At 33.5% G+C, this 17,884-nt stretch overlaps 1 protein-coding gene across 6 annotated transcripts; it reads left to right on the top strand.

Annotated features, from left to right (window-relative positions):
• Positions 1–2,640: 2,640 nt before the first annotated feature.
• On the top strand, positions 2,641–16,584 carry Akt (AKT serine/threonine protein kinase). 6 transcript variants are annotated; one of them, XR_013007635.1, is made up of 13 exons: positions 2,654–2,959; positions 3,459–3,580; positions 3,699–3,905; positions 3,958–4,082; positions 6,436–6,671; positions 6,733–6,914; positions 7,023–7,135; positions 7,189–7,283; positions 9,928–10,073; positions 10,132–10,219; positions 10,279–10,516; positions 10,621–10,780; positions 10,853–11,728. XR_013007635.1 is itself a non-coding variant. In XM_076417245.1 (12 exons), exons 2-11 carry the CDS (start codon positions 3,468–3,470, stop codon positions 10,513–10,515), a joined length of 1,542 nt encoding a protein of 513 aa, XP_076273360.1. In that variant the 5' UTR covers positions 2,641–2,959; positions 3,459–3,467; the 3' UTR covers position 10,516; positions 10,853–11,728. The 6 variants fall into 6 exon arrangements, 5 of the variants coding, with proteins under 5 accessions (XP_076273360.1, XP_076273359.1, XP_076273361.1 ...); XM_076417245.1 differs by lacking the exon at positions 10,621–10,780 and having other exon boundaries at positions 2,641–2,959; XM_076417244.1 differs by lacking the exons at positions 10,621–10,780; positions 10,853–11,728 and adding an exon at positions 16,055–16,584.
• The last annotated feature ends 1,300 nt before the right edge of the window (positions 16,585–17,884 follow it).

The following is a 17,884-nucleotide window of genomic DNA, read 5'->3' as shown; positions in this document are numbered from 1 at the left end:
TTGCAGTTTGCCGATCATAGTCTGCAGATATTTTGGAGTCTAGTTCGTCAAGGACAAGAACTTCGGAAAGACGATTTTTGTCTTAGAAAATGAAGAAATCGAGGACTCTTGCTGCGCCTTGAGAAACCGAGCTGGGATGGTGGGTGGGTTCATCTGGCAGTGTAAGACCATAACCCTAGTCTGCATTTAGAGCTACGATGGTGTTGCCTGCGGAATTCGCTTTGGAGTTACCCTAGGTGGGGTGTTGAGCATTGAAGTCGCCACCTATTATTTTTGGAAATTTTCCATGGACGAGTGATCGGTATTGTGTAGAGTTGTATGGGGATGTAATCACGAAGGGACGTTCTTCGGTATCTATTTTAATGGAGGTTGTTTGCTGGTAAAAAGGGTAGCAGCTCGTGTTTGACTCCCTCTCTGAAGAGAAGGGCCGTTCCACTGCCTTGGCCCAGGATTCTATAGACGCGAGGGTTTCAGGAAAGTCTCCTGGATGAGAGCGATGTCGACGTGGTATGTTATCATGACTTCTTCAAATTCTGCTTGCTTCTCGCGTAAACTGTTTGCATTCCATGTCATCAGTACCAGAGATATTGGAGCGGCAACATTTGGTGAGCCAGGGCGATCACTTGCAGGAAAGCTTGAGGTCCAGTAAACGTCTGGATTAGAAGTTTAAGACCGGTGTAGTGGAAGAGTGACGCTGGCTAGTTTTTGAGATAGCTTCCTGCCACCTTGGTTGTTCCATGTTGAAGCTAGCGGAAGTCTGGTTAAGATTGGAATTATTGGTTGGTTTGCGGTGTGAGGTTCGCCGCAGTTACTGCACCTTGGTGGTGTTTCTGGAGGTTTGGTACAGTTTTAGTGTCTGGCACTGTTGTGATGCCTGGCACATTTGACGCACCGGGAAGGGGCTCGGCAGTGCGAGCTGGAGTGCCCGAAGAGCTGGCAGTTGCACTGTACTGGTTGTCAGTTTCCCTTCTGGATCTCGATCTTAACTATGACGAAGCCGAGTTTCGTCATATAGACGATTTGTTGCTCTTCACAAAGTGCACGTACCTCGTCAGTGAAGAGTGATTCTGGGATGTTTAATTCTCCTCCGGATGACAGAAAGAGTGGTAAGGATAATTCCTTTTCTCGAGCGGGATATTAAGTTTACGGTAATCCTCGCTTGTAGGGACGAATAAGAGGATCCCTCCTTTTTATTTCCGATGTCTGTGAATTTGATTGATTGTGCCCTGGAGATTCTAAGCAACTCCGGGAGCCTCTTCTTCTCATGGAGCACTATAGGTCGGATTTTTTCTTTTGAAGGAATCCAATGGCCGAGGCGGTTGGTACAGTGTTTGCTGTTGAGGTTAAAGTTTGATTAGCAAAATCGATTTCTCGTAGAAATCCGAGGAGTCTGTTTGTATTTTCTTCTGTTGAGGCATTTCTAAAATTTTGCAGCCCATACCTATATCCTCCTAAGCTAGGTGAATCGTGGATAGTCATCCAGTATGTGGTAAACTGAGGTAGGGCCAAGGTGACAAAACTCACAGTCAGCAGGCGGGCTCGAAGTCATCAAGTGACCGTGCGAAAAACGACAGTGGCCCAATCTCAGTCGATTCTGAGCTATGGCATGGTGACGAAGGGAAGGAACGCGAAGAAAAGAGAGAAAATCAACTTTTACCTGAAAAAGCCTGTTGTGGTTGGCCTCCTAGGCCCAACGACGTTGTACCTCGTTCTTTGTGAAACAAGAAATGAATGGGATAAGGTCAGTATGGATACAGAGGATGGATCAGAGGTATGAGTGGAGTAGTTAAGGATAAGATGGTCCAAGACAGGTGGATGACTTCAAGTGGTACGGTCAGATTTAAGGAAGATGGTAGAGCAAACAAATCCCTACGATAAGAAAGAGGTGGGGTGGATGTAAACTTGCACAAGTTAATTGCAGGGGAGTATCAAAAGGTGCCCAGCGATATTCTAAGTGCAGTATTTTGAAGGGAATCAAGGGATTTGAGGTAAGTTGGGGCAACAGCGGCAAAGAAGAGGGAGCCATAGTCTAGCTTAGGAAGGATTATGGAGGAATATATTTTAAGTATGGTTTTCTGGTCAGCACCTGTGTGACGGTTAGATAGTCAACGCAGCATTTGCAGCATGCCTCTAGAACCGCGAGTTTTACGTTCGTTGATGTGTTGCTTTCAGAACAGCCGTCAGTAGAAAATGACTCCCAGGAACCTTATAACAATCAACAGTTGGGATTGGAGGTAGTTTCAGCGAACTGAACCACGCTCTCCGTGAGTTAGCACTGTACTGAAAATTTATTACATTTTTTTCCCCAACTGTTTGTTCGGTTGCATAATAATAAATACGTTGTTTTTATAAATACAATAAATAATTTAAATAATAATATATAATATATATTATATAAGACTTAAATTACACATGAACTTTATGTATTTTAAGCCAACGTTAAAATTAATGTAATAGCTGTTGATTACCTACTTAAAATTTTTAAATAAATAATTATTATATAATAGAACCCTTGTTTCTAAGTAAATTAAGTTAAAACAATTTCCTTTGATTAAAAAACTTAAAGACAAAAAATCAATTAGTCAATTAATTTGTACCAACTTTTACAGTTTATAGTATTAGGTCTTATCGGGATTTGAGCAAAAGCAAGCTTCATGTGACACGCGTCACTAGCCTTGGGATTATTAAAATACTGTTGGTATTGCCTCCGTCAAATTTAGTGTTTTTGTGCGTGTTGAGTCTGTCAGATATATTTGTAATGATTTAGAGTTATATATTTGTATTTGAATGAATGATGAAAAGCGAATATTTGGTAAAAATATCCCAGTCAAAACAATCATGTCGTTGTAAATGCGTAAGTTAGTTTACTGATTTTTGCCTATCGCAATTTGAATTTAGAAGGTCAAAGCTCTAAAGTTCTAAAATAATTTGTAAGTGATGGTAAAATATTACATTTAAGGTAAGTACTATGTTTAATATCAGAATCATTGTTTGATTAAATTTTGACCAGAATAAAATAAAATAATTTAAATAGTTAACCTAACATTAGCAACAAATATGAATCAAAAATTCGCCAGAGAATAATTAAGTGATTAGATACAAATTTGAAACTTAAAAGCTAAATAGACATACTACTAGTAGGAGCAATTCCTATTGAAATCTAAAACTGTAATTTATCACTACAGTAAAAACAAAAATGTTTTAAATTTAGATAAACTTATTTTCAAATTTATTGTAGTTTAATTACTTAGATAGTATTGTTTGTTTATCCAATAATATGGTCATTGATCTAACTCATGAAAAAATTGTTTACTTGTTTTAGTATATCAGCTATGTTTTGTTTTGATTATTTTTACACTACTAGGTTTAGTGTTTATTATATTTTCTTAGTTCTTAAAAATATTATTAATAATCTTGTCAAATTTGGTGGCATATGTGTGAAAATATTTTATTTTTAGTAAAAAAAAATGAATGTAACACCAGCAGAAGCTAGATCCTCAGGTTCTGGTGGAAGAGCCAATATAGTTAAAGAAGGTTGGTTGTTTAAAAGAGGAGAACACATAAAAAATTGGCGATCAAGGTAGGAACACATTATACTGTTATTTATTTTATATTATTTTCAAATATTTATTGCTAATATAATGTTATAATAGAATAGTTATGCCAATGTAATTATTAATTTCATGTATTACTTTTAGATATTTTGTTTTGTATGATGATGGTGCACTTAGTGGTTTTAAGACCAAACCAGAAGATTATAATGTAGACCCATTAAACAATTTTACCGTTAGGCAATGTCAGATAATGACGACAGATAGACCTAAACCCTACACCTTTGTTATCAGGGGCTTGCAATGGACAACCGTTATTGAGAGAATGTTTCATGTTGAGACACAGCAAGAAAGGTTAAATAATTGTCTCAGATTTTAGGTGGTAGTTAAAGTTCGTTGTTTCCAGGGATGAATGGGTAATGGCAATTAAGTCAGTGTCAGAAAAGATCAGTAATGATTGCGAAGATATTGAGATGAATCCAGCAAATTCCGATATGATGGCAGACCTATGGGAGAAGTGTTCTCTTCAAGGTAGGAGTTGAATTCATTTGTTTTATATATGATTTATTTTGATTTTATATGATTTTTATTTTATTAAGTTGTGAATATATGACAGTAAACCATATATTTATTTATAAATCCCACAAAATATGCATTAAGTGTTGACAATGTATAATTTTAATGAGGTCACTGATTGTAAATAATTTCCTTTAACATGTATATAGTATTTGCGAACTAATATTAGTAATGAGATATCTATGACAATTGATTTTGAAATTTTTTTATACATTTATTTTATTAAAAAAATATTTTAAAAATATTTTTTTATATATTTTATTAAAAGTTGTAAATAACGTAATTGAATAATCTCCCGCCAAAATACTAGAATAATCATGGCGTCTATATGTAACGTCATGGTTTTATAAATACTTAACATGTCTGTTAACTGTAATAGAAATTATAGATATTATATATTCAAGTATATATTCAAGTGTTTATGCTATGTCAGATGCATAGGATACAAGTTCAAGGAATTCAATGAACTGCCGACTTGAGATTTACTTGGCGCATATCACAATGATCCAATAGAGGTTTATCAAGTATATCAAACCTATTGTTTAGGGAAAAAGTGATTTCTGTATTTTTGTGCCGTTCTGACCCTTTTGTCACCTTTAATCATAATTTCGTCACTGTAGAACTTCTGAGATTCCTAGGCGAAAGACCTAAACAAGTGGTTCACTTCAGTTCAAGTTCACAAGCCTCTTTGAAGCCAACTTTACACAGTTAAAAGTCTTTTGCAGAGACTGGAACAACTGTTAGTCGGGCGGGGCAAGGTCCAGGCTATACAGTGGATACATATATGTGATCAAAACTGCCTAATAACCTGCTTTAAGCACATTAATGTGTATGACATCCGGTCTTACCCAGCCTAATTACTAGGGTGACTCTAAATTTGTGTTCTTGTCTATGACCAATCATAAAAGTACAAAATTTGAGCTATTTTCTGGGATGAATCCTTGTTTCAATACCAACATTGTTTTTAGGTAATTTCGATAGCAAAGAACCAATTTTATAGCCATGATATATCGTATAAATGATGGAAAATAAAGTTGAAATGCGTCAACAAGTTCGAAAGCATGACGTCACGCGCGTCTGATTAGGCGTTTGACGTAATATAGAGGATTGTTTGTATTTTTATTTTTACCAAAATAAAAACATATTATTACTGTAAACCATAATTTCAGTTACCGTTATCGTCATCATGCATGTTGCTTTCCTTACAATATCTATAAATGTTTAAATATGAATCTCGATCATTTTATTTGAATTAATTTTTATTCTTTTCTAATAATTACATCTTACATTATATATGCTTTGTGCAATCTTAATTTACAAGTGAATTTATTACTACTATTCTGTTGCACTTGCATTAATAAACAAGAAAGGCCAGTATGGGATTAATAGATCAATATGTATTTCCCAAATTAAAATAAAACTACACTACTTAAGCTAAAGTTAAGAATAACAGTTATACACTATACAATTTCGTGTTGTTTATTTCACTTCAATCTTCTAATTTCCTTCGCGTTTAGCCTTTTTTATGTTTTAAGACGAAATCTTGGTGTATCCATTTGATTTCGAGGTCATTGTGTAGCTCTTCGTGGGTTACGCAGCGATAAGCGTTGGTAATTAATTATAGATTGCAGCAGTTGACAGTAATTCCGCGGTAGCAATTTGCTCATTTTGTAGTTCTAATCCAGCCAACAGGCATTGAACCAGGTTAAATATTCCAGGAGCATTTTTAGAATTGAGATTGTTGTCAATTTCTGTAGCAACTTCCATTGGAGAAATCAGATTTACAGCTACATCTGGCTGATAAACAGAATTTATATCTATTGTAGATAATTCAGCTTTTTAATCGTTGCGTGGAACCCATTGATTTCGATCATTTTTAATAGGTGGTACTCTAATAATTAGTCTTTTAAATCTCCCGAGTTACTTTCCATAGCGAGTCTATGTCTGCTTCCGGGCTTAATTCAGTTACATATTTTTCGAAGCAACTCTGTTTATATTCTTTAATATTTTGATTTGCCTAATTACTAATTCTATTAAATATTGTTTTGTCTGCAGCATTTCTGGTTCTGTGCCATACTCTTCTAGGTTTTCGACTTTCTTTTATCAATTCCCTAATTTCAAGGGGGTAATTTACCTCATATTCTGATTTCTCTCTTGATATCGGTGTAGCTTCTTTTACAGCAGATCGAATTTTGAATTAAATAATAATTTGAATTATATTATTACATATAAGAGATTATTATATTTTCTAACATTATTGATCCATTTCATAATTGGATGATAGAATATGAATAATTTTAATTTTCAGGCACCTCCGTATCCAGGTCGACCGGAAAACGAAAAGTTACGCTGGAGTCCTTCGAATTTCTCAAAGTTCTGGGCAAAGGAACGTTCGGAAAAGTCATCTTATGCCGGGAGAAAGCGACAGGCAGATTATACGCCATCAAAATACTGAAGAAAGAAGTCATTATACAGAAAGACGAGGTAGCACACACCCAAACCGAAAACAGAGTATTACGGACAACAAATCACCCTTTCTTAACGGTACCTTATGGAAAATGATGGCTTAGGATTAAACGTAAGCTTATAATTGATATATTTTTAGTCTTTGAAATATTCGTTTCAAACGAATGACCGCCTGTGTTTTGTAATGGAGTACGTCAATGGCGGAGAATTGTTTTTCCATCTATCTAGGGAAAAAGTATTTTCGGAAGACAGGACCCGTTTTTATGGAGCCGAAATCATTTCCGCCTTAGCTTATTTACACTCGCAAGGCATTATATATAGGCAAGTATATTGTTGCTTTGGTTAATAACGAATTAATATATTATCAGATAAGATCCTGTCGTAGTTGCTGTATATTTAGCCGTGTTTTGATTGTTTCGCCGTTTACAGGGATTTAAAGTTAGAAAACCTGTTGTTGGATCAGGATGGCCACATAAAAATTACGGATTTCGGTTTGTGCAAGGAGGACATTACATACGGCAGGACGACGAAAACCTTTTGCGGTAACATTTCAACATGGCTTTGTCGCTTTTATGCTATTTCACAATTTATTTAGGTACGCCCGAATATTTGGCGCCCGAAGTTCTGGAAGATAACGATTACGGTCGGGCCGTTGATTGGTGGGGAATTGGCGTTGTTATGTATGAAATGGTAGGACGCTTTTTGCATGTTGTGTTGTTATATGTATATGCTGTGCAAATAAGTTTTGAAGGATGACGCGATCAGTGTTCACTCGGATCCATTTTGGTTTTATATTTATGTTAAAGCGTCATCGTCATCTTTGCGCCAAGCCAGGTGAGTACAGGTTCCGGCGTTTCAAAAGCGACGATTTGACGTCAGTGACAAGGAACGTGAGGGAAACATTTGTGACGTTAAGTTAGAGGTGCTATTGTGCCAATTGGTAATAATTAGCGTTGGGAACTTCCGTCTGAAAACAATCGAACTAGCCGATAGTAAAAAAATAGCGACTGGAAATTCTAACTACTATTTCGGTCGAATGCACGCTTCCACTGTTTTCCTATTAGTGTGGCAGACAGAAGGAGATGTACGAATTCCTTGTGGTTTTAATTTTGAGAGAGGAAAGAATTGTTTAATTATCTGTGTTGCATAGATTAGTTAATTTTAAATGATTTTAAATTGACAAAAGACTGTGAAAAAAGGAATGGAATAATAGTACCAAATATCTTTCATAGTATGTTAATATTTTAATAGTAACAATGACATAATATAATAAAAGTAGTTGGTTTATTTCTATTTCATTCCAACGTGTTCTGTTTTTCTTTTCAACTGTGCCATAAGTGAGACGAATATGTACACATTCCCTCTCGAACTTTCTCTGGGAAAAGAGAAAGAAAGAGGTAATTGATTCTGTTACGTTAAGAAAAAGTCTCATTTTGAATGATGTAAAATTATTTTTATATTTTAGATATTTGACTTGAGTTTAAAGAGGAATGGAGTAATAACCACTAAATATTTAAAATGTATTTTCTCATGAAATCTTTATCAACTATCTAACTCTCGCATCCTTTTTAAATACAGTAATTTTATTTATCGTTAAACTGAACTAAAATGACTAATATTTTGTTAAGACTATTATTCATTGAAAGACTTTCTAACATTCAAAAGGCTTAAACGAACATCGAGAGAGTTAGATCGAATCAAAAAGGTTAATCAAAAAGAGCATTACCTATTATTACCATTTTTGTAGCACGATTTGTCCTTTGCTTCAAAATAGGCCTGTTTCCTGCCTCAGCCAGCGAGCATTCTTTTGACATCTGAGAACAGGAAATAGTCGCTGGGAGCCAGATCTGGAGAATACAATGGATGAGGAAGCAATTTGAAGCCCAATTCATGGATTTTTGCCATCGTTATTACTGATTTGTGACTTGTGACACGTTGCATTGTCTTGGTGAAGCAGCACTTTCTTTTTCTTGAAATGCGGTCATTTTCGGCGATTTCGTCCTTCAAACGGTCCAATAACGCTCTGTAATAGTCGCTATTGATGGTCTTTCCTTTTTCAAGGTAGTCAATGAAAATTATTCCATGCGCATCCCAAAATACAGACGCCATAACCTTGCCAGCCGACTGTTGCGTTTTCCCACGCTTTGAAGCGGGTTCATCGTGTGAATTCCATTCGGATAACTGTCGATTGATCTTCGGAGTGAAATGATGGAGCCATGTTTCATCCATTGTCACATATCGACGCAAAAAGTCGGGTTTATTACGCTTGATCATCGTCAAACACTGCTCCGAATCATTAACTCGTCGTTGTTTTGTGTGTGTGTGTGTGTGTGCACAGGGCTTTTTCATACTCAAATATTCGTGAATGATATGATGTACCCGTTCAGTTGATATCTTTAAAGTGTCTGCTATTTCATTCAATTTCAATTTACGATAATTCAAAATCATTTTGTGGATTTTTTTAATGTTTTCGTCGGTACCAACCTTTTTTGGGCGTCCACTGCGTTCACCGTGTTCGGTGCTCATTTCACCACGTCTAAACTTAGCATACCAATTCTTGATTGTTGATTTTCCTGGGGCAGTATCCGGAAACTCGGCATCGAGCCAAGTTTTTGCTTCAACTGTATTTTTTCCCTTCAGAAAGCAATATTTTATCAACACGCGAAATTCCTTTTTATCCATTTTTTTCAGAGTAACAAAAGTTGTTTCACTCAAAATGCTATAATTCACAAACTTATGATCCGACAGCTGTCAAATTTGTACACGCATCTTTTGAGGGTTAGGGCTAACTAAAAACATATGGATTTAATTCTAGTAGCACTATCTATGTATCAGTCTGAGGACCTGTTATATATATATGTATATCGTTATAATTTTTATGTTATATCGTCCCCTATTTCAAATCGGTAAGACTATCGCTTATTCCGCAGAAAACCGACAAATATGATGCGATTGTCTAAATTTTTCATATAACTTTGACGATGAGATTTGGCTTTCTATAAATCTCCTCTCTACCAAGAGGCAGGTGGTACTGATGGTCTAATATATTTGTAAGAGTTTTTGCTAGCACTTTATATCAACATCTGGCAATGTGAACTTCTGGAAACAATTACCAATAGCATTTGATATAGTCATATCCAAATCGCCGTATTCCCCAGGCATAACTCCTTCCCACTACCGCTTTTTCCGGTGGTAACAATATTGGGTCGCTTCAAAGAGGGGCCTTTTTGAGACGAACAAAAATCATGAAAACTTATTTGTACTCCGCATATATTTGATTCGGTTATAGTTTTCCTATATCCGAGGCTTGGTAAACATGGGCTTTGTTTTTCAGATGTGCGGTCGACTGCCGTTTTATAACAGAGACCATGATGTATTGTTCACTTTGATTTTAATGTCGGACGTTAAATTTCCCAGAAATCTCAGCGCGGAAGCCAAGAATCTGCTGTCCGGCCTGCTGGTTAAGAATCCGCAAAAGCGGTAAGTTTATGTCACGGTTTGTTTTGCGGCTTTTGTCGAGCGCAAACGTTTGTTTCAGGTTGGGCGGTGGACCTGACGATGCCAAAGAGATCATGGCCCATGCATTCTTCAGCAGTATCAACTGGAAAGATTTGGAACTAAAAAGGGTAAATTATCCCGCTATCTATTAAGGTTTCCGCGTGATAGCCGTAACGTAATTTTCCAGATAACGCCCCCATTCAAGCCCCAAGTCACGTCCGACATAGACACCAGATATTTCGATCAGGAATTCACCGGAGAGAGCGTGCAGTTAACGCCACCCGATCACAGCGGCCCTCTGGGCTTCATTCAGGAAGAGCCACTCCTCAATTTCACGCAGTTCAGCTATCAGGATTTCTCATCGACCCTGGGCAGTTCCGCGCACATCAGCGGAAGTATGGCTAGCGTAGGAAACTTACAATGAGGTAGGGAGCTAACGATGTTGGTAATAAAAATGATAATTTCATTCGTCATATGTCGTTGATGTTTTATTACATTTAAGTTGTTTAGTGATATTGTTTGTCTTCAGTGCAATTTCCGATCTTCGTTTTATATTAACAAAAATATTGTTTCGTTATTCCACTTCTGTGCGATGGAAGAGAGTAAAGAAAAGAAGGCGGTGAAATGTACATTAGTCTTTTTATAATATCCTCTGTGTATCTGGAGGTGTACGAGGATTTCTTTTTAAGGTACTGTATCGGTTTGAAATTATACCGTACTAGCGAATAAAATCGCATATTATACATGTTTAATTGTTGCAGATGAATAAGAAGGAATATGTATGGATGTGAATTAATTATGTTTTTGATAAAATATGTTCATGATAAAAACATGTAAATATAAATGAGAAAATATTAGACAATAGTTGAAGAAATATTAATAAACATGCATATTAACATTATTGACTAGGATATTTATGCTTCACATTATATGTTACAAATAGTGTAAAGTTGTTTTAAGCCTATGTATGCAGTGTAAAAATCCTGGTCTTAAGTTAGTTAGGTTTAGTATAGTCCAAAAATGATCGCAAACGGCATGCTGCAAGGCTCCTTTGCAAGCAAAGTATATATTTAAATTGGTAGATTCAACACTTAAATGGTTTATGTTTAAGTAGGACATAATCGGAAGACAGCAGCTATTTATATGTTTTTATTTTATACAACTCTATGCCATTATATACATGTTTTTGATACCATAATGGACTTATATAATTTGTACAATGTTAGTTTTCAGTGAGAAATATTATAAAGATAAAATATCATGAATAGAGTTTAGAGTTTAAAACCTATAGTCAGGTCGTTATATATAAATATAGTTTTTGGCAAAATAAATTAAGTATATCGTGGTGAGTATTCGTAACATGTAACTTATTAATTTCGAAATACCCCTATTGGAAGGCCACTTTATTCTCCACGATATCCTTTTTTTAAATAAGTATAGGTATATTTTTACTAGGATCGGAAATACGTTATACTCATTAAAGTTATATTTTTATGGATTAATATTTATTTATAGTTTGGAAGTGATTTGTCCTCTGCGAGCTCCTGAATTAGTTTTAGGAAAATATTAAGTACACATCCGGTATTGGATTTTGCTATACACAGTATAATTTAATAAAAAAATAATTCATGGAAATAGTATTGTTTGTTGTTTCATTGCCTTTATCAATATAGTTCTGATTATAGATGTTTTCACTGTATGTAATGTTTCGTCAATTTGGAGGGTGTCATGTATATATTTTGGATAATCATACCTAACCTAATATATAATACGTTCAATAAAACAGTGAACTCACGTCATCTAAATTTATTGCGTCAAAGCGTCGCTATGTTGCCGCATAAATGTTTAGTTTTAGTTCACTTTGGCTTTGACATATTGACATTTGACAGCTTCAATAATAAGCAGCAATTTAAAATTTATGAAAACAAGCCAAGCGCCAAAACAACGTTTGCCAACCTCTAGTTATTATCACTGATGTTTCGAAGAATTTAGCTGGAATTTGACATCCAGGCGTATTTTGTAGGCTGATTCGTTTACATATTCAAACGAATCAGATGGCATTGTGTCTCTCTTTAACTAGATTTTTAAATGAATTTACAATTTGCGTTAGGTAATATATCTTAGGTACGTGAATCCACTGTTATTTTTAATAAACAATAGTTTGACATGTATACTCCCTTTTTCATATAGGAATCTGGCCACTTCGAAAGACTACTCCTCTGTTTTACATTATGAATCTAAATTTTACACAATTTAGTCATCAAAAATTTTCACCAATCCTGAGTAATTTTGCAAAAGGCGCATGTAAGAGACTTACAATGAGTTAGATTCTAATGATAATTTCGTTTTAATCTCTATGGCTTCTATTACCATCAGGAAATATTTTGTTTAATATCTTATTAAATATAAGTTATTTGCAACATTGTGTTCAGGCCAATTTTCGATATTCATTTTATATTAATAAAAACAAACTATGTAATTAGATGATAAAAATGTAAATAGAAACACAGATGTTGGAAGATAGTAAAAAATATATTAATAAACATACTTTATAATATTATTGACTGGGATATTTATACTTCACATAACATGTTACAGTGTTGTTTTTAAACATAGGTAGTGTAAAAATCCTGGTCTTAACTAAAGCGTAAAGTTTATATTCAAAAATTGTTGCAAATAGCGTGAGCCAACGTTTTCTTTGCATGTTAAATGTATATTTAATTTATTCGGTTTAACGCTTAAATATATTTATGTTTTTATTCTATACATACCTATAGCACTATGTATATTTGCTTATGGTACCAGAATGAACTTTGTATGATTTAAACTATCAGTGATAAATACTATATGATTAAAAATATCATAATGGGGTTTGAGATTATGGGCAAAATAAAGTAAGTATATCGTGGTGAGACCTTTATTAATTAACGTTTGACCATGTCACTGATTAATTTCGAAATACTTGTGTTGGAAAGGCCACGATATCCTTTTTTTTTAATAAATATTTGTATTTTTTACAAGGTTCGGAAATATGCTATACTCATTAAAATTGTATTTTTGTGAATTAATATTTATTTATAGTTTGAGTGCTTGTCCTCTGCGAAGTCCTGAATTAGTTTTAAGAAAATATAAATAGTATACGGTATTGGATTTTGCAATATGTAGTATCATTTATTAAAAAAATTATTAATGGAAATATTATTATTTGTTGTTTCATTGCCAGATTATAAAATATGTTCATCTCAGTGCGTCTTGTGCATATATTTTAGATAATCATATCTAATATAATATATCTGAAGATGTGTATACATTATATTTCACAAAGTATACCCGCAGCTTCGTAATGCTGTTCGATTGTTTTGCCATAAATTTCACACATTTCAATCATCAAAATGTATCGTCTACCCTGCATATACCGCGTGTTAGAAACTTACAGTGAGGTAGGGATCTAATGATGATTGATTTTTGGTTTCCATTAGGAAGTATTTTGTTTGATGTCTTAAATTTAAGTTGTTTAATAATATTGTTTCATTTGAGGACAGTTTTCGATCTTTTTTACGATAGCAATGTCGGTAATTTGACGACAAAAAAGTTGAACGATTGCAAATGAAATAATTTTTTTATTAATACTGTTGATTGATATTTATACTTCCATCAGGCTGCATGCAGTCTTTCTTTCTCATTATCGTCTATCTCTACATGATGTCTATTTGGTAGCCCGGATGTCGTAAAAGAAGATGGTTAAAAAGACCTTTGAGGATGCTAAAATTCTACTATATGCTGTTAGGTAACGATGAAAAAATTCATGGGGGTAGTATGTGAAGGTCGATAATTTATACAACCTTAAAAAAACTGGTCTTTAGATAGTGGCCTACATGACGATATAATGGGGTTACTTCTAGTTGGAGCAAAACTTGTAGGCTGCTCTAAGAAGTAACTTATATGCTTCAAGAGCCAGTCCCAAGGAATTATTTGGCTCTGTTTTTTGCATTTTCATTTTCTTTCATCTTTGTATTTTCCGAGAAGCCTTCCAGGGGTCTGAAGAAGACTAGAACACCAAATTATTAAGAATTATACAGAAAATTATTAGCGACTGTCGTACCCTTTAGAGGCACAACTTTACGAAACTCAAAAATTCAATTAAAATATTGCTCACTGTGTTTAGTAAAATGCTAAGAAATTCTACTAAATCTCTCCATTTGAATCCACGGCCATCCCAAATAATACTCTGTATTTTTGGTGTTGATGCTCTTAACTGCACATTGATACTTTTCCCACGCGAACACATCAGCTTAACAACAACGAATGAACTGATATATATATGTGTAGTGGCCACAGAAAAATAAAGATTTAACTTTATAGGAAATTTTCGGGGAATGTTTCGCGACGTCCAACATGTAGATGTTGCTGCTTTTAACATGTTACTTGTTCTAATCGCTATGCTAAGAGCCGTCGCTGGATCTGATCGGTTCATTTCGTTCTATGGTTTGTTAATTATTTTGTACACCATTTTCAATGTGCTTTATATAGAGAACAGTGTGGTCAGCTTTTTATAACGTTATTTTATTTTGTTAGTATTTACAAGTAGGTAGTTGAAATGCATTATTGTTCTGGAAAGTGTTGTGTGCTCGGATGTACAGATAGTGATGAAATGCATCATCGTTTTTCGTTAAAAAAGTACCCGGCGATCTTTAAGAAATGGACAGAAAACATTAAAAATCCTAAACTGGTTGGTTGGTTTATACATGAAACAGGTTTATGATCGTTACCGCGTGTGTCATAGACATTTTCGTATTTATGAACAATTTAGTGATGGTGAAAATAATACCACCAGCCACGAGGTGGATCAAAATCAAAATGATATGGAAGGCATATTGAAGGAGTCACATTTCTGTTCATAATTGTTAGCATTAATTCCTAAACGGTCTTACTCTATTTTTAGTGCCTATTTCCATGGTTCCAGACCCACAACCTGAGTCTTCGAAGCAAGTGTCATCGACATTTGATCAAACTCCAGAAAGTAATGGTAAAGTTTGTATTAATTAAGCCAGTACCCCCCTTTCTGCTCATTCTTACCGATAATTAATTGACTCTATAACTTCAGTTCCAGAAGTTCCTGCAGGAGCAAACAAAGTTTAACGTTGTACCTTAATGTACATCTCAGGTTATTTAGTAAAACTTTTGAAAAAAGAAATTAAGTGTGATTTTTATTTACATACAATTATAGAGGCAAAACAATATCTTGTGTCCCAGACTTCAACAAAATTGTTGTATTATACTGTCAGTAGGTCTAAGACTTATCTCTTTTATTTTATTCAGCGACGTCGATAATATAACAACATTCGTATCAAATGTTTAAAAAAAAAGTAAATTTAAAACCCTTCAATTGTACATTCCATAATGATCTTTCAGATAGAATATTAAAAGTAATAACAAGGTGCGCTATATACTTTTGAGTAAAACAAGTGAACAGAATTTTAAGAGGGAAAGACTCAAAGACAGAACTCCTAGATAGATCCTATTAAATTGATGGCACTAAACAAATATGAAAGAGGAAATAGATGGAAGAGATAATTTTGATTTGCAATGCAGCAAAGCTTTTTGTTTATGGTTTTGTATATATGTATATAATATTTATATTTTATACATAAATTTATATTATATATTCATATTTATTTATTGTTATAGATTATATATATATATATATATATATATATATATATATATATATATATATATATATATATATATATATTATTTCTACATATTATATTTTTATTTATATTTAATTGAATTTTATTATTTAATAAATTTATTTCAGAAAAAAATTGTTTTTTATTTAAAGTTCATTGGTCAATTAAACAAGGACATCAAGGCTGTCACATGCCAAACATGAGCCAATGAGCAAGTCAACAAACAATGAGCCAATCAAATGTCTTCACAGTAAAATATTCTTCTTACAGGTGCCTATAATGGGAATTTAAATTATGACGCCCTCTGGATGTTGGGATTATGCGACGTTGCTATTTACAAGGAATCAAGAGGTTGAATCGAACGTACTGCAACAGTTGGTAAGAGTGCTGGTTTATAAGTTTAAGAATTGTTTATAGTTTATTCGTTCTTGTACTGTTCATATTTTGAATATAAATGGTAGGCTGTAATGGATAAATCATCCTTTAATATTGTCAAAACGCTATTACGCCACTTTTACTTTGAACATATGAGGACATGCCGTGTCTAGGTGTGTATCCATTCAATATTTATTTTAATTTTGTAATATTTAGCAAGCAAACCAAATTAATTCTACAGGTACAAGGCTATAAGTGTGCAGGCATGGGTAAATGAGTTCAAAAATACAGACAGACATAATATATAAGCTTAAAATAATAGACTTGGATAAATTGGAACTTGAGTTTCAAGTAAGATTTTAGGCTAATTTTGAACTACAATTTTTGTTTGTTATTGCAGTGTTTATATATTGATAAATAATTACGTATTGTTTTATTTTTTCTTTTCAAAATTATTTTAAAATGAAACATTTATAAAACGTTCTTCATATTAAATTTTTATATATATTATAGGGGTCGAAAAATGTATAAAAACATTTTAACTTGGATCTCAACAGAAATATTAGGTCCTATGATTTATTTGCTTGTGACAATATGTTAACTTGATTAACGTATTCTTCAAATATCCGTATAATTTTCAACAGCTGGCAACGTTGCAAGCTCAAGCGCTTATGCGCATGCAGATATTTTCCAGAACTAGACTCATGTAATTAAATGTTATGAAAAATGACATATTAAAATGCTGCGAAATATTTGGTTCTATTGTTTATGGATAGGTGGTGTTTCACGAACTTAATCGAACGAAAATTATTAAACCTGGGTGTTGTGCGATCCAAATTCAGCCCCTTTAATAGAAAAATTAATATTTTTATGATACAAAGACTATAAAACTTATTCGTTGGTTTAGGGGTGTTGGTCACTGAGAAAAATATCGATATTTGAAAAGATCAATATATCTGAGAAAACCTTTAAAATTAAGTAACCATTATAAAAGAGAAAAATCATACACAACATTAATTTAATATGTGCATTACTACAATATATTATTGGAAGAAACTCTCTTTAAATTTATTTAAATGTTAATGGTTATTTACATAGTTGTTATCGTATAAACATCAAAAATTCATACATGCTTTTATCTTAACCGCTAAAGGACAAACAAAATGGAATATTTAAAGTTGCTATGAATTTATTTCATTATTTCTATGATATGGCCACAAAATATATAGATTTGACAGATTTCAATGTTTTATGGAGATGGCCCAAGTTTTGTTTTTTTCGCTATTATTTATCTTAATATTTACGATGAATAAATGATTAATAATTGAATTTCAAGACTTGCCTATATATACCACAGTGACTTATTAATAATTAATATTATAACGGGCAGTATATTAACAGTATAACAGGCAGTATATTAACAGTATAACGGGCATTATATTAACAGTATAACGGGCAGTATATTAACAGTATAACGGGCAGTATATTAACAGTATAACGGGCAGTATATTAACAGTATAACGGGCAGTATATTAACAGTATAACGGGCAGTATATTAACAGTATAACGGGCATTATATTAACAGTATAACGGGCAGTATATTAACAGTATAACGGGCAGTATATTAACAGTATAACGGGCAGTATATTAACAGTATAATGTGCATAATTGATAATATTGACATATTTTAATAATAGAATATCTTTTTTTAATGATCTATATATG

Source organism: Rhynchophorus ferrugineus, unplaced genomic scaffold, assembly GCF_030347505.1.
Source record: "Rhynchophorus ferrugineus isolate W39M unplaced genomic scaffold, kcgeb_rfMv2 rfM11, whole genome shotgun sequence".
Lineage (NCBI taxonomy): Eukaryota > Metazoa > Arthropoda > Insecta > Coleoptera > Curculionidae > Rhynchophorus > Rhynchophorus ferrugineus.
This window is presented reverse-complemented; position numbering and strand designations above follow the sequence as displayed.

Excerpts from the sequence above, each read along its gene's own strand:
- Akt (XM_076417244.1), top strand. The coding sequence starts at position 3,468 with ATGAATGTAACACCAGCAGAAGCTAGATCCTCAGGTTCTGGTGGAAGA. Across the intron at positions 4,083-6,435 it reads GGAGAAGTGTTCTCTTCAAG|GCACCTCCGTATCCAGGTCG; the intron begins GTAGGAGTTGAA and ends TTTAATTTTCAG. Across the intron at positions 7,136-7,188 it reads GACGACGAAAACCTTTTGCG|GTACGCCCGAATATTTGGCG; the intron begins GTAACATTTCAA and ends CAATTTATTTAG.